Source organism: Oculina patagonica, chromosome 13 (genome assembly GCF_052425735.1).
Source record: "Oculina patagonica isolate OP01 chromosome 13, crgOcupat, whole genome shotgun sequence".
In the NCBI taxonomy this organism is placed as follows: Eukaryota; Metazoa; Cnidaria; class Anthozoa; order Scleractinia; family Oculinidae; genus Oculina; species Oculina patagonica.
In genome coordinates, this window is record NC_135770.1 from 13,953,471 (window position 1) to 13,969,988 (window position 16,518).

Genomic DNA, 16,518 nt, shown 5'->3' on the forward strand with positions numbered 1-16,518 from the left:
ATGGTCACGTGACAAACCAATGACAAGGACGGAAATGACCAAATATCGAATCGAACGAGAGAAAAAGGCAAATATCGTATCGATATCGTATCGTTTTGAAAAACCAGTATCGGCCCATCCTTATTGCTAGTCCGTCCCAGAGTCCGCGTCCCCATTGACCAGCGGCTGGGACCAAAAGGGACGAAGGGCACTGGAAACGAGATTGACCGACAAAGCACAAGCACATGGGAGTTTAGCTCAAAAACTGTTTACATTTTCTTCCGTTGTACATGTAGATCAGTATGAAGAAACGAAAGAAAGTGTTTAAGCAGGAGTTGATACTGACCGAAAATGCCAAATTAGAGCTGAAACGTAAGTAAAAATGTCTGTAGATAATGAACACACGATATAAACAAAATGAGCTTTGTAATTCCAATCAATGAGATATATAGTAATCAAATTATTAATATCAATCAATAGTAATCAATTGATTGATATTGAAAATCAATAAAAATCAAAGCCGCCCTGTTGAGTTATTTTCGATTTTCATTGATTGTCTGTCATTGATTGCCATTGATTTCTATTAGAAATTTTAATCTATTTTTTTTTGTTTTTAATACATCTCACAGTTTAAAAAAAGAAAAAAAAAAAAGAAAAAAAAGAGCATGATTAAGTAAACTGTTCTAATATTTGAAAACAGGTTAACTTTTTATTATCTTTGCTGTATTGACTACCTCAAACATGCATTTCCTGTCATAAATCGAAATCGGGATGTGTTACTCGTGCTTGCCAATCAAATCAACTGTAGTAAAATCCCTTGCAAAAAGGGGTTTTAAAATGGTTCATTTGCTACATTTATATACCATATATACCACGTAACACTAAGTTCATGTAGTGAATACCAAACAGTACTTGGGTTAGAATAACTAGCACATTTTAATTCTTGTAACTTAGGCAAAATTAGAGATTTTTAGTATTGGGTTTTAATACTGTTTGGTCTTTTTTTGGCTTTTTTTAGTTTTTGTAATTTATAGATTAATTTAGATTAATTGACTTACTTGACTTATGGCCATAAGCCCTAAGTGGGCAAAGGGCCGGGATTAATTAGTTGTATCTTAATGCATCAGTCAATTCCAGCAGTGCCCATTCCCCCCCTCCCCAGGCAACCGTGGGGCATTTTCTAATGTTGCCTGTCCCTAGGGTGGGACATTTGCGTACCTCGGGTTGACCCCCGGGAATTTGACACATGCTTTTCAAACTGTGGAGTGAGTCGCATATTCGTGATGGAGGCATTTTAGGCCAAGACTTGGACTATGTTGCAGATTAGCTAGTTCATGAAGGACTAGAGAAGCTTGTGGATGTTCGTGGATGTTTTTAAAGGTATATTTTCTCAATTTTAGATATTTCTTCATTGCTATGAAGAAACAACTTGTATTATATTCTTATATCACTTATCGAGAGATTAAAAACAATCAACCCGGGAGCCGGGCATTTGTCCGGTTCCTTTATCCCCACCCCGGGGAATTTGCCAATTTTTTTTAAAGAAATGCTAATGCCCGGGGGTTAGCCCGGGGGGTGGGGGGATGGGCACTGCTGGAATTGACTGATGCATAAATTGTAATATTTTTAAAATAGAGGGCCACAGGTTCATCAGAATTTTCTGTTACGTGCTACCCTCTCTAAATAAAGTTGTCTATCTATCTATCAAACTCCGGTTAGCCTAAATGGTGCACTGGTTAGACTAAACAGCTCTCTGGTTTCTTGCTGCAGTTAGCCTTTATAATAGGGTTAGGATTTCTGGGTAAAAAATCAGTATACCAGCAGCTGGTTGCCAGTGGCCTATTTGATATGATTCCTGGTTGGTAATCTGACTATGTGGGTTTGAATCCTCTTGGTGTCAACTTTTTTTTAACTTTAATGAAAAAGTTAAGTGTGATTTACACCTCATGTATGAAAAAATAAGAAGTCTCACTACATAAACTGAGTGCAGAAGAGTCACTCCCAACTAGGTACAGCGCCTCACCCAAGCTCAAAAGGCACTCAGAATGAGTAGAACAGTGTTCTTCCTTGTTATGCATTTGACCCGGGTTTAATGATAATGATAATGCATTTATATAGTGCATTTTCCATACTTTAAATGCGCTTTACACACCAGACCACAATACCGGGAGCTTTGTGCCCTACTCTTTGCGAATAGTGTGTGGGTTCTTTAACGTCCCCTGTTATAAGACTGAAGTTACAGGAGACAGGACCTACGGTTTATCTTCCTTTTCCGAGAAGACTAGAATGTCTAACCATTTGCGGATGTAATTACAAAGGCAGCACATTCTCCTCAGTTATTTTAAGACCCTGAGTGTTGGTCCGGTCTGTGGTTCGAACCCACGACCTCCCGCACGGCAGTCCGGCGCTTTACCAATTGAGCTAACCAGGCGGCGGTGGTTTGACTATACCCATGTTTTTCAATTACAGTAAGTGTTGTCTTTGTGAGAGGCCCTCTCTCTAGTTGCATGTGAGCTTTGTAGGACACAACATGAACATTAAGGGAGGGGTGTTTAGTGCGGGGTGGGGTGGGCCTTCGATGTTAGCACTACATAAGTACATGCTGAGGATGAGATTCTTGTTCTTTAATACTGGGTGTCAATTTTGCCCCTTTTAGCATTGTGTTCACAATGTGATCCTTAGATAGCATGCCTAAATTGATCAGCTAAAATTGCAGTGTGTAGATGCCCAGGTAAGCCCAAAAAATAAATAGTCTGTTCAAACTAAACTATCTATCAATTATAAGGTGTTTGCAAAGCAATTTTATAAAGACTTGTGATTTGCTGTGCATGCATGGGTAGTGTTAATTTTGCATTTGTAATGCAATGTGGTTAATACTCCTTGCGAACAACTCATTCAACTTTTCAGAAATTTTTATTCATTTACGTTTTCAAATTTGAAGAGAAACTTCACTTCCTAGGGCCCTTGTACGTCAGTTCATCTTTCAATCGTCATTTTACAATAAATACTTGGCTTTTCCTTCAGATTTGAGCAAATAACGGGTTCAGTAAATTGTGAACGAAATGCAAATGCACATACAAAAGCCAATGCAATGTGGTGCAGTTGACAACTACCTGCGTGTGGCGTGACCTATTATATCATCATTCAATAAAAACAAGAGCCTGTCTTGTTGTTTAGTTTTGAATGTCTAGTAGATTTATACTAAAGCAATTAGATTATGAGCTCGAGATTTCTATGTGCGATAGTACGTTGATGAGGGCGAAGCCCTCATCAACTATCTTGCGATAGAAATCTCGAGCTCATAATCTAATTGTTAATTATATACACATGTACTTTAGGACTGTTTGTTCTTGCATGTGTGGTTATTCAAGTCATCTCTTACTGCTTTCAAACAGAATGACCTGACATTTTCCATTGGAAACAACAAATTCTAAAATAGGTGTATTTTTCTGCTTTGTCAGGGTTGTGTGAGTCCACAGATTGGGTCAAAGTGCCAACACTTTTATCTCAATGTTTGGAAGAGGCTGACAGTGATAAGCAATGTGCCTTGCTTAAAAAGGTTAGTTTGTTACATCCTTCTACACAAGATGTTATACTCTGCACATTATTTTCAGTCTATATTTCAATGGCTGAATTAATTATTGTCACTGAATTTTTACCTTTTATAACTTTCAGGCTGAAATTGCTCTTCAAGAGGAAAGCTGTATCAAACTGCCATCTCACAATATTTACAGTTGCCTAGCTGTTTTAGCTGAATTGTTTGTGGCATGTGACATAAAAAATCCTTCAAGGAAAATCATTTCAAGGTACTTTAGGTTAATTATTGTCATGTAATGTATTTATTGAACTAGCTATTAAGGGTTGTAAACAAAAAGAGTAGGCACTATGAGCACTACGAGCTGACCTCCGGTCAGCAACGTGCTAGAATATAGACAATTGTGCCTTCACGAGCCTTACTTATCTCCCCAGCACTACGAGCGGACTCCACCAGCACGTGCTGGATCGGACAACAAAAGGCATATAGAGCATAAAATAAGTTTACTAAACGAAGCTTGGGAATTAAGTCGCTGCAAGACTTAACCGAAAGCGTGATTAACAGTGGTGAACCCCAATTTATTATTAATAACAGTGCAGCATTGATCGAGATATAAATAGAGGTATTATTAAAGCTAGCCATATAAAATGCGTAATATAAAAGTACCAGATGATATTGCAACATGTACACTGTCCTTTTATGTTTTTAACCATTGTCTTTTTGAGACAAGAAAGGTCTAAAGATCTGTTGCGTTACATTACACCACAACATAAATAAAAAAACCCACTAGGGGCCTCGGGAGTGTCACGCTCCATTAACTGCGCTTCAACGATTCTCTTTAAAGCTTTTATTAATATCAATATCGCAGTTCCTATGAAAATTTGCTTTGGACACTTATAAAGTAAATAAACCCAATAACCACACAGTATATGACATTAAGAGGGGATTGCCATTCTGCAATCAGCGTGACAAGCGAAGTTCCATTGCGTGACCAAACTTATCTCCCCAGCGGTAAAACCTGCGCTGGATCGGACAAGTTGGCAGGGTCATAAGCTTACGCGTCCTAAAAGCCTAACTCTACACAGCACTACGAGCTGACCTCCGGTCAGCAACTTGCTAGAGTATAGACATTTGTGCCTTCACGAGCCTTACTTATCTCCCTAGCATTACGAGCCGACTCTGCCGGCACATGCTGGATCGGACAAGAAAAGGCATAAAGAGTGTAAAATAAGTTTACTAATCGAAGCTTGGGGAAATTGCTGCAAGACTTAACCACCACTGATACTTGCGAAGCATGTATCCCCCCAAGCAAACTAAGCACTAACGTGAGAGAAAGAAACACTGGCCATCCGTGGTACAGCAGACAGAAGAATGTTATGAGGTGTTCTTATATAAAGTTGATAGCGATCCAAAGACACGTTCCGAGAACCTTAATTAACCAGTCTGGCAAGCCAGCAGCAGCTGCTGTAGAGGCAGCCCCGATATGGAAACTATGACCCTCGAGGGAGTGGTAGGGAAGATCGGCGAATTGGGCTGCATCCCTAAGAAGGTGGACAATTTCTGACCGAGTAAGGAAGCAACCCGACTGAAATGAAAATAATGGACCCTGAGGGTGCGAAATTAAAAAATAGGATGGCATGGCAGAAACTGCACATACCGGAGAGGGTGAACATGCGATGTATAACCGGTGACCCTCCCGAAAAATGTCAGTCTTAGAAGACTTGAGAAGAATAGAGATCTGCTGCGGGATAGCCAGAGGGGGGTGAAATGACACACAGTCGGACGTCAGGTCGAATTGGCGGCGAAACATAGATACCCCTGGATAAGTAAATTCGCTGCAGTGAAGAAAACAAAAGAAAGCCAGTGTAAAGGTCCAAATCATACCGAAATCCCGTTCCCTTAACCAGGAACGCAAAATGGGACGTATAGCGAGTAAAACCTCTGACGTGACCAGCTGGCATAGGATACGGGTGTTACCCTGGAGGGGGAGAATACCGCGAAGGACTTTTTGTAATGATAGTTTACCCTTTAGGGGGTCCCCATGCCCATGGGAAATATGGAGATTGCGTACTAGAGCCAAAAAAAGTTTGATGGTACTGTGCTTAATTTTTCTGGCCAGGAAGGACGTAAAATAGATAAGGGTCCTCTCTGAGGCTGGGAGAATATCCCCTTCACTAGAGATAAGACTAGTCACGAGGCAAAATTGTTAGTAAATTGCAGCAACAATATAAGTATGCAGCCTGACAAAATTATAAAAAAATGCTGAAACCAATTATGGAATTGCACACATTTAGGCATCCTACATGTACTAATGAACGGTTACGACAATTAGATATTTTCAGGAGCACCATTACGTTCAAGGTCTGTCCTCTTAGAATTTATATTGGACAGCGTGACTGATAATAAATATAAAAACATGAAAATAAATATTAAACTTAAAAGTCTTGTGGAAAGGTGGCAACTTATAATTAGCTTTTTGCAGTATTATACCTTATACTGTTGATCTTTTTAATGTTACAGTATCTTTGAAAGTTTACCACGAGATTGGTCATCTGATGTTTTAAGTTGTGTGGTTTTAAACAAGATAACCAAGGCAAGGGACATCTTAATCTTGGTATGTTTTTAACTAAATCCATGTTGCATTTTTAACTAGCTTAAAATACACTGTACCTTACTTATGATACATCATAACATGCACATAACTTATTTACTTGCTTTCATTTGCTTACATAATATATCAGTTACGCTCTACAGCACATACCTTATAATGTATACATTCTCTACTAACAGTACATGAAGTTTGCTAATTGATTATAGTTACGTTACCTACTTAGTCTTGGGAACAGGGATGAAGCAGTGGTGAGAGCGCTTGCCTCCCACCAATATGGCCTGGGTTTGATTCCCGGACCTGGCGTCACATGTAGGTTCTTGTCCTTGCTTAATGGGTTTTTCCTCCAGGTTCTCTGGTTTTCCTCCTTCCACAAAACCAACACAACTAAATTCCAGTCGTTCCAATCTGGAACTGAATCATTGGGATTGGAAGAGCCACTATGTGGAAGATGCCACCGTAAAGTCCCATTAATTAATTAATTTATTTATTTTATTTATATCATGTCACCTTTGCCACCCTTGGAATTTTATCCAAACGTAATACATCAAATTATTTTTGTATAATTTTCTGTAGGGTGATATAGAAGAGGGGATAACTTAATTAAACCAAGAGTTAGTCAACACATTCTCAGTGGAAATCATTCTACCTCAATTACCATCTTACTCCTCATTTTACTTCACCACACACCTGGGCCTCTTATGCATGTTATTGCATGTCTTTTATTTTGAGCAAAAAAAAAAAATTAAACATTTGGGGGCAAAAAGGTAGTTTAACTGTAACTGCTCAGTTTTTTGGCCCATCAACTCTTGTTAATTTCAATGTTTTTATTGTTTTAATTATCTATAGGGTGGAGATGTACAGAGGTGTGATGTAGACATGATATCTGATGTGTTAGAGAGTTTTACACTTGGTAAGTTTAGCATTGCAGGTATGGTCTACATTAGACTCTCAAATGTATGTAGTCTTAAACTTTCATAGTTTAAGATCTCACCTTGTTTTTTTTGTCTTAAACCAATGCTTGATCATTTTGGCTTTTTTCGTTATTGTAAAAATAATTGATTTCAGTTGTTTTATGTATTTGCTCTTTATTTATCAGGGCCCAGTTGTTCGAAAGGGGGTTAAATTAACCTTGGGTTAGAGTTACACTGGAGGTTAACTTTCTTAGCCATAGATTTGGAAACCTGAAGATAAAATGGTGTTGTTCAAGGCATGATTAGGGTTAAGTTAGTTAACCTTGGGTTGTGTGACTCATCCATGAATAGCATCCCATAATACTCCTTCTTTGCTTGTTTTATTTCGGGTCAGCAATTAAATGGCTTACATGACACTGGCACCGAGTTGTCTGAATTACCCGTAGCTGTTTTAAGGCACTTAATTCAGGTGACCTTGCCAATGGGTACTTTCCAGAGCAAACTGGCAAACAATGTCATGGGCATGGAAATGTGGACTGTACAGTAGTTTGCAAAAAAGGGAAAAATTTACGCTTTGTTACAAAAAGGAATTTGTGAAATGCATTGGCTGCAAGGCGTGGTTGTGTAGACATTTTCGAAGAAATCAGCAACGAGAATATTTGGAATAAACAAAATGGACTCCCGGCCAAGAGATAAATGTGCACATAGTTCTTCAACCGTGAAATTGTCAATCTCACATTTTCTTCCTTGCTGACAACATTTTACAGTACTATTATTGTCTCCTTTGTATTTTATAATATAAATAAATCCTGCTGTTTGTTTGCTTTTCTATAAACAGGGTGAAAATAAATACATTTTTTAATTGTTAAATTGATAAGCTATAGATTGACCAGTGTGGCTTGTGTCTTTTGTTTTTTTAGGAACTGACGTGCTTCTTTGCAATGGACATTTTGGTAATTAAAACAACATTATCTTTAAAACCAGTCTTTCATTAATGATGAGCCTACTGTAGATTCTGAAACAAAACCACAAAAAGTGTTAAGTGCTGTTTGGTTGGTCGATCAGTTGTCAGTTGGTTGGCTGGTCGGTTACTTATTCAGCAACACTGGGTGCAATAAGACACCACCAGAGAAGTCTTGGCAAGTTTTGGAGCTAAACTCATAATACATCACTCCATTCTGATGGTGTATATGTATGATGACCTTGGTAGAAGTATAAGCATCATGAGTCAGACCTATGAATGATTTCTATTATTTATAATAATTGTCTTGAGAACAGCAGACACGTAAAGATTTTAAGAAAAACGACAATTTTTTTAATTTTCAAAGACATGTTTCGACAGAGCATCTGTCATCTTCAGTTGAATGGTTTACAAAGCACAGTGAGTTGAATAACAAGTAGAAAAAATGCTAATTAAGACAAGTAGTAACAACAGAACGTGAAAATGTGTGAATTAGAAGGATAATTTTAGATTTACATGGTGTAATTGCTGATTGAGGCGAGGTAGTTCCTTTTGAATATGGATAGCCTCCTTTATCTTAAGTTGAAAGCTGGTAGAGGCGTGATCTAACATATGAAAGCTATCTATTGAACACAAGGAGCGACAACGTTCAGAATTCTGAAGGTGTTTGAAAATGTGGGAGGCCTTATCACTGGCTAAGTGCTCATGCACGCGTGTGGCAAAATGTCGGGTGGTTTCGCCGACATCTACTTATTATTCAACTCACTGTGCTTTGTAAACCATTCAACTGAAGATTACAGATGCTCTGTCGAAACCTGTCTTTGAAACTTAAAAAAATTGTCGTTTTTCTTAAAATCTTTATAATGTTGTATTATAAATATATTTTTTAGTACCTTTAAGGTTTCATCAGTTTTGTGGGAAGCTTTGTTTAAACCTCCTGAGGTTATGTTATGGCTCAGAGTCACACAATCTGGAATTTTTTGTTAGTTCATAAGTATAGATTTTTAAAAATGAAGAACTTAGACTAAATCAGTTTTTAGAGATTTTAGGCTACTTACTAAGGTTCTTAAACTTGTTCTTACAATTTGATAGGGGCACTGGCAATCAGCACAGATAACTACTGGACATACTGTCAATTTCCGGTTATAAGCCCTGGGCTTATACAACTTAATAAGGGGTTTTGCATGGGCTTCTAAGCGGAGGGGCTTATATTAGTCCATGGGCCAAGACCCCCAAAATAGGGTTTTTTGTACCATGTGGAGGGACCAGTGCTATCATGTATTTTTTGAATCTCCAATATCTAAAGTTTATTTTGAGGTATGATAGCAAGCCTCTACGAGTAGCTTTCTCGCTCTAGTCATGTGATCAAATGACGTCATTCCAACTGCCTTTTGGCCTTATATTTACTTAATAGCAATAAATTCTGACTTATAACTATGGTGAAATTGATTTTGAAACCACATTTTGTACATAGACAAACAAAGTATGACGTTGGATTCAATTGTAAAGTAATTAACAATTTAAAAATTAAAGTTCTCATTGCCATGGCAACAGAATGTTCAGTTAGCCCACAACTGAAATAAAACCCACTGAAAATGTTCAATATTGTTTTCCGCTTTCCAATTTTAAAAAATTGGGATAAAAATGAACATCAACACTAAAGTTTACCCATTTGCAGATCACTTGAGCACACTCTGGGATAAATAATCCAGCTAAGGAAAATTTCAGAGCTTCCTCGATGACTCCTCTTCGGTAGTGAAATCACCAACTTAACACATTGAGTCTTGAAACTTTCATACATCGCTTTGTTCAAACATCATTTTCACTGAAATGCAAACAAAGGGTCATGTTCAATTTTAGACAAAAGTTGCAGCAGATTTATGCTTTAAATGTTTAGCAGTTGCCACGACAATAACAGTTATTAAGTGTAATTAATAGGGTGAGTTGTTCAAAATTTAAACCAATTTTCATGCTAACAGTCAAGTACAATGAACTTTTAAAATTTTTGTGAAGAGTACTTTAAAATGAAAGTTATTTGATAGTGGCCAATGGCTACGAGTTTATTACCTGTCGCTATCTTCATCGTCATCTTCATCGTCTCCAGCAGGGACAACATCGTTGTCTTCATCAGTCCTGTTGGTACATTCTTGAAGTCGGCACATGTCAGTGCATTTAAGACCATTGGCGATGCAAGAGCATGATGGAGGTTTGCAAGCCCTACTGCATTGACATGAAAGAAGCTCCAGGACTGCTTGTGGAGCTGGCTGGCCACCCATCCAGTCTACAACCAGTTTTTGATCCTCGGTGCACCAGCCAGCTCCTCCTGGTGGTGGGATGACTGGACATCTTTCTAAGCACCGTCGCCATACTGCAGCTTGATAGTTTGCCCTTTGAGAGTGTTTTCGCAGTGTGTCTCTGCATGGCGGCAGCTGATTAGATTCAACGCCTCCTCTCTTCTAGCAAAACAGTCGGTATCGAAGCTCGTTTATGTCGCTTGTTCCCGGGTTGCTGCAGTACATAGAGCAAGTGAATTTCTCAAGACTACAGTATAGGTGATCGGAAACGTCCCATTCTGTACCCAGTTGTTGGAAGATTTCTTGAAATTCTGCAATTCGTGACACAATTCGATATCCTGATACCTTGCCCCGTCCAGCAAAGGCACTAACCGTATCACAACCAGTGAATGCGTGAAAGCCTGGTAGTGATCTGCATACATTTGCTCCAATGCTCTCAACTACTCTGGAAACGTCAATGTACTTGACTCTGGTCTGTGAACCACATTTGTCAAACAGCGAGGAAGAAATGGAACCCTTGAAGGCCAGAAGAAGTATTAAAACATCCGTATCTTCTGATACCACGACAACAGAAGCGAACCTTGATCGAGCTGCATGGGCTGCATGTAAGATAACTCGGGTATCGGCCTCCTCTTGAGTAGATTCGAGCTCACTGATAGGTTGCACCATTCCAGAGGATAACTGATAACATTTGTCGCCACAGGTGATAACAAGTGTCTTTCCTAAAAGCTTCTCTTTGTACTTGTCTTTCTTCCACTAGCTTGTCACAAACACAATGAATGCTTGTTTGTTCTTTGAGTTACATAGAAATCTTCTCCACTGTTTGACCTTGTGATCGGCTTGAATATTGCGGTATTCGCTTCCTGATCCTTCACCTCTGTTTACTCTTTCTGCATTCTTTATGGATTCCTCCCTGTAATCATCAAAGACGACATCAATCCTGTCACTCGTTCCACCTTCATTTAGAACTCTGCCAAGCAAAGTTTCAGCAACTGCGGCAAATGTCTTCTGATCACCTTTGAGGCGCTGAACTAGAGCCATCCCGTCTATTACACATGCAGAAGGCTGGGGAATAGCATCTGAGGCTTGGACATTTTTCTGGAGTTCTTTTGCCAGGGACCGCTTGTTTGTTTTACGGAGCAAGCCATCTGGGGTAGCTAATGACCATGTGAGTGGTTCAAGAGGATGGGATAACACGTCTCTCATCTTTAAGTTTCTGCTTTCTGCAATGACAATCATTTGCGCAAACAATCTTCTGTCGGCTTTGAGGATTACTTCTTGGTTCTTACCAGCCTTTATCGTTACCTTTTTGGTCAGGTGAGTACAGGTCTTCAGCTTGGCTTTGGTGATTGCATCATGGAACTTGACTTTGGGTGAATTACATTGTAGTAGTTGTTCTCTAAATGCCTTATAGGCTTCCTCGCCAATATCTTTAGCTCCTAGCAAGTCACGCTCTACATCAGGAGTGGCTACCTTTCCTGTGGAAAGACAGACAAGATCTTGAAGATCAGGGTTGAATGGGTTAAGCCAAGTGTCTTGAAGAATTGACACTATGGACTTAACATCAGCTTCATCCCTAGCGATTCTTGAAGGCTGTAGATCATTGTGTTGGGAATACGATCGACTGATGTGCAACATATCTTTGAGTTGCCTCAGGAACGTGCTTCGGTATTCAGCGACTAAGTAGAATTTGCTAACTGCATTCGGCTTCAGGCTGAAACCTTTGGTTCCTCCTGACGTTTGAGTGTCTTTGTTCACGGTTTCCTCACACGTCTGATCAACAGGTATTCTCCCGAAAGGGTTGTCTTCTCCAATCTGAACGGAAAATCCTCCTGATCGCAAGTACTCAAGGGTGTCAGGGTGTTCTTCTGGTAGGTGCGACATCTCATGTAGATATGCGGAAAGGTACCTGGCATAGTTGGGCTTGTCATACGTGAAACACCAAGGGACTATTTCACTGATAGTTGAAAGGTGGAGTTCCCAGTCCCCTTCTCGAGACGCTCTTAACAGCTTAAGTAGAGTTTCAATCATGTCAACATATGACATCCAGAACTTTTTTTTTTATTTTTTATTTTTTATTTTTTATTTTATTTTTTTTTTTTATTAATGCTTACAACAATGCTTACAACAATACAATACACACAAGGAAGAAAGAAAAAAAAATTACAATGTAATAAAGTAAAGAAACAAAACGAAACGATGTATTACAAGTCTCTACACTAATTAACCATAGGAAAATAATAAGCACAAGAACGATAAAGGGGCAGGAAAAAGAGGACGAAATCAATATGGTGGCAGAAATTAAAAATGCAGGGCTGTTGGTGGCATTGCCAAGGCAAGTGGGGGTAGAAAATGGAATGTCAGGGGATACAAGGGTTTTCTTTGGTTATTTGACCTTTTTAAATGAAATTTTTCAAAAGTTCCCATTTCTTCGGAGTAGTGGTTTTTGTTATCTGTTCTGTTTCATATGCAAGTTTAAGATATCTCCGAAAACCATCTATGTGGGGGGTAGTTTCTTTTGTATGGCAAAGCCAAATAAAGTGTCTGCCAAGCAGGCAACAGAAATTGATTTGATTGTAGTATTGAGATGAATCTGGTGTTAAACCCATAGCAACAGTACACTCCAATGAGTTGTTATTTGGATTAATTTTGCACTGCGTCATCCTTGATGTCACATCGGCCCAGAAGGATTCCGTTTTAGGGCATTTCCAGAAAAGATGAATTAATGTTTCTTGCACCTCACGGCAGAAGGAGCACTTAGAGTCATCTTTAATTCCTATTTTATACAAGAAATCGTTTGTTGAAATTCTTCGGTGCAAAAATTTAAATTGAAACTCTTTCAGTCTGGTGCTTTTTGTGCACTTCGAAGCTAGCTGGTACGTCTTTTGCCATTTAATATCTTCAGCATCTGTGATGTTACAATCATTCATCCATTTCTGCTGGCTTTGGGTTGGAGCAGTTGATTTTTTATGCAAGTCGGGTTGCACTTTGTGTTGTCATTAACTTAGTAGAGAAGTTTTCATATTCAGGGCTATTGTTTACAAAATTACATTTGTGCGTGTTCCAAGTAGACTTGATTGTAGATACCAGGCCGTAATATCTTAAAGGGCACGCATTGATATTGTATTTAGTTCTTAGTTCATTTAAAGACAGGAAGTTGTTTAAGTCATCTTTCAAATGTTTCACTTTTTTAATGCCCTTGTTAAACCATTCTTTGTAGAAAATAGGGCGGTTATCAATTCTAATTAGCGAGTTATACCATAAGGATTGATCAAGAAATTGTTTCTCAGAAATTATATTGTCTTCAAAATTTGCTTCTGACCAGATTGTCAAGACTTCTTTTATAAAACTATTTGAAGCTTTTGCAGTGCTGGTTGTATCTTTCTTGTCGAGGTTTCCTGTAAGGGCTATTTTTCCTCCAAATGTTCCTAGTTCTAAGTCAAAGAAAAGTTTCCATTTTCCTTGGTTTTCGGTGTCAAGATATTTCTTAATCCAAGTTACTTTTAGAGACTTACTGAAAGACTGAATATCTATCATTTTAAGACCCCCGTGAGGATAGTCGTTAATCATTACATCTCGTTTGATTTTGTCACCTTTTCCATTCCATAAAAATGTATAGAAAAGTTTGTTCGCTTCTTTGATTGTACTCACATCTGTACATAGCGGAGATAGTACATAAACAAGTTGGGAGGTCGCTAGACTTTTCAATACTGTTATTTTGCCAATTAGTGTAAGTCTGCGGTATTTCCAGCAGTCGAGGACATTCCGAACTTTAGCTAATCGTTCTTTATAATTCAGCGTTATGGTTGCTTCAGGATCAACTGAAATCCATACACCTAAGGATTTAACTTTATATTTTGGCCATTTGAAATTCCTTTCTGGAAGTATTATATGGTCCTTGCCAGTGTTAGACCCGATCCAGAGGGCTTCCGTTTTCTTATCATTAAGTCTGAGACCAGAGACAGCTCCAAATTTATCGAGTACTTTAAGAGAGGCTTCCAAAGAGCTCCTTGATCCGTCCAATATTAGTGTCGTGTCATCTGCGTACTGGCTTATTTTGATTTCATTTTGGTTGACAAGGATCCCTTTGATATTTTTGTTTTCTCGGATTGCTTTAGCTAGTACTTCAACGGACAGAACGAAAAGATAGGGAGAGAGAGGGCATCCCTGTCTAACTCCTCTTTGAATTTCAAATAAGTTGCTCGCCCATCCGTTGTTTAAAACGCAGCTTTCCACGTTACCATAAAATATATTCATCCAGTTAATGACGCCATCGCCAAATCCGAAATATCGAAGAGTTTTCCTAATGAAAGGCCATTCTATAGTATCAAAGGCTTTTTCAAAATCTAAAAATAGAAGTAATCCCGGTATATTTCTCTCTTTTGCAAAACTTTGACAGAACTTTGACAGCTTTCCGTTCCCGTATACACGCTGAATAGTTGTGATATTTCTTGAAATGATGGACATGTAATTGTTGCGTTGAATTCTCGCTCACATGTTCTATCACGAAGCGTTTTTAGATCTTTGAAGAACTCATCGACAACAGGCTTCTTCTCTTTGTGATGTTCTTCTACCCAAGGCATGAACCCCGTCCAAGCCAGCCTGCGAAGAGCTTCAAACATTAGCTTGTGAAATCTTATGGCGCGATTATATGTACGACCTTCAAGAACACCAGACGTGGATCCTTCAGCAATTACTCCAGACTCGATAACCACATCTCGTAAACCAGCATCCTGGAAACGCTTCCCAATCACCGACAAGAACATGCAAATAGTGTGAAACACACCCATCCTCAACACAAGATCATTAAACTGCTCTCTGTGTTTCCACTTTATCTCTGCAGCTTTCGCATAAAGTGCCTGATCAAACACAAGAACCATGCTGTTAAGTTTCAAGGTTTCTTTGATCTGTTAAGACTTCATTAGGACTTGGTACACAGTAGACATGTTTGTTGCTGGGCATTGATTGTCGGAAGGTAACCCACGTTATCCTTAGTAACTTTGTGGTCATTTCGCACTAAAATGTTGAAGCCAGTCCAGCTAGGAACGGATTGCTTTTCACTTGCATGAATGCGTGCTAAAACCCACAGCAAGTTCTTTTTCCATGTGCATTCCATGATTTAATTTAACTAAATTTCCACATATCGTCTAGAATGGGTCCCACAGCGCTCCCCTGCATTGTAGATAGGGATAGCGTCGTCACCCACAGTCTCAATACTTCTCCTCTTTGATTTCATGATGACTGGAAGTGAAGTTGATGGAGGGTGGGGGCCAAAATGACTAGCTTGAACTGCGATTCCATTGACTCGGTGGGAAGTGCCCTCGCCAGACAAAATCGAGGTTGCTGCCAACTTTTGAAGGCACAAAGCAGTATTTATCTCTTCAAGTTGGGAGTATGCAATTCCGTGGCCACAGCGGTTTATAATTTGAATAATTCAACGTTGTTGGAAAGAGATTTTACGGCGTATGGAGGTAAAACATGCTTTGGGGGCTTCTGTCGTCCACCACTCGCACCAAAGGCCAAGTCCTGTTCAAACGATGTAATGAGGCGCTGAATCTTTGGAGAACAAGACTGCAAACCCGGAAATTCAGTGCTACCGGTGAGCAGAGTGAACAAAAACTCTTTGAGAACATCTGCAATGATCACGGCATTTTCAGTTAGTTCGCAAGGTTTGGGAGGCCATGATCCTTTGATTTCTTGCTCCTGGATTGCTTTTCTTAGGTGGAGGGCGGTTTTGGATATTTCTTCTGCACTCTTTGAAGGGCTGGAAGTATTAGAGTTCTCCACAGCTAGCTTGGCTAAATGGAGTCTGGAAAGACCACGTGGAATGACAAAAACTCGTTTGTTTCCAAACAGATCTTCAAACTCCAGCATGTCTCCAAATTCTCCTTCGAGTTTTCTTCTGAAATGGGTCCTCGTAGATTCTTTGATCTCTATGTCTTGAGAATTAAAGAATGATGTAAATAGGGTATACAACTCCGACATTCTAACAACCGTTGGGTTCTGAAGTAGGTTTGTTTTTATATGATTAAACAACATCTCATAGGCATGTGTTTCTGCCCTGGTATATTCATCACACACTTCTTCTTCTTTCGTTTCCCTGATGTTTAAAGCTTCCGGAACGTTTCGAGTGTAGTCACGGTAGCACAATTTATGGTAGCATGCTTCTGCCGCAACAAGCTCTCTCGAAAAATAGCCAGTATCCTTGAATCGGTTTTGCTCACAGC

At 39.2% G+C, this 16,518-nt stretch overlaps 1 protein-coding gene across 4 annotated transcripts in view; it reads left to right on the plus strand.

Annotated features, from left to right (window-relative positions):
- Positions 1-210: 210 nt before the first annotated feature.
- LOC144637237 (tRNA (32-2'-O)-methyltransferase regulator THADA-like) overlaps positions 211-16,518 on the plus strand; it is a 169,248-nt gene continuing 152,940 nt past the window's right edge. For all 4 annotated transcript variants that reach the window (XM_078496363.1, XM_078496364.1, XM_078496365.1 and 1 more), the window contains exons 1-6: positions 211-351; positions 3,441-3,538; positions 3,655-3,785; positions 6,035-6,128; positions 6,972-7,035; positions 7,957-7,989. In XM_078496363.1, the coding sequence (XP_078352489.1) occupies positions 282-351; positions 3,441-3,538; positions 3,655-3,785; positions 6,035-6,128; positions 6,972-7,035; positions 7,957-7,989 (490 nt within the window). In that variant the 5' untranslated portion in view covers positions 211-281. The remainder of the gene's footprint in view (positions 352-3,440; positions 3,539-3,654; positions 3,786-6,034; positions 6,129-6,971; positions 7,036-7,956; positions 7,990-16,518) is intronic.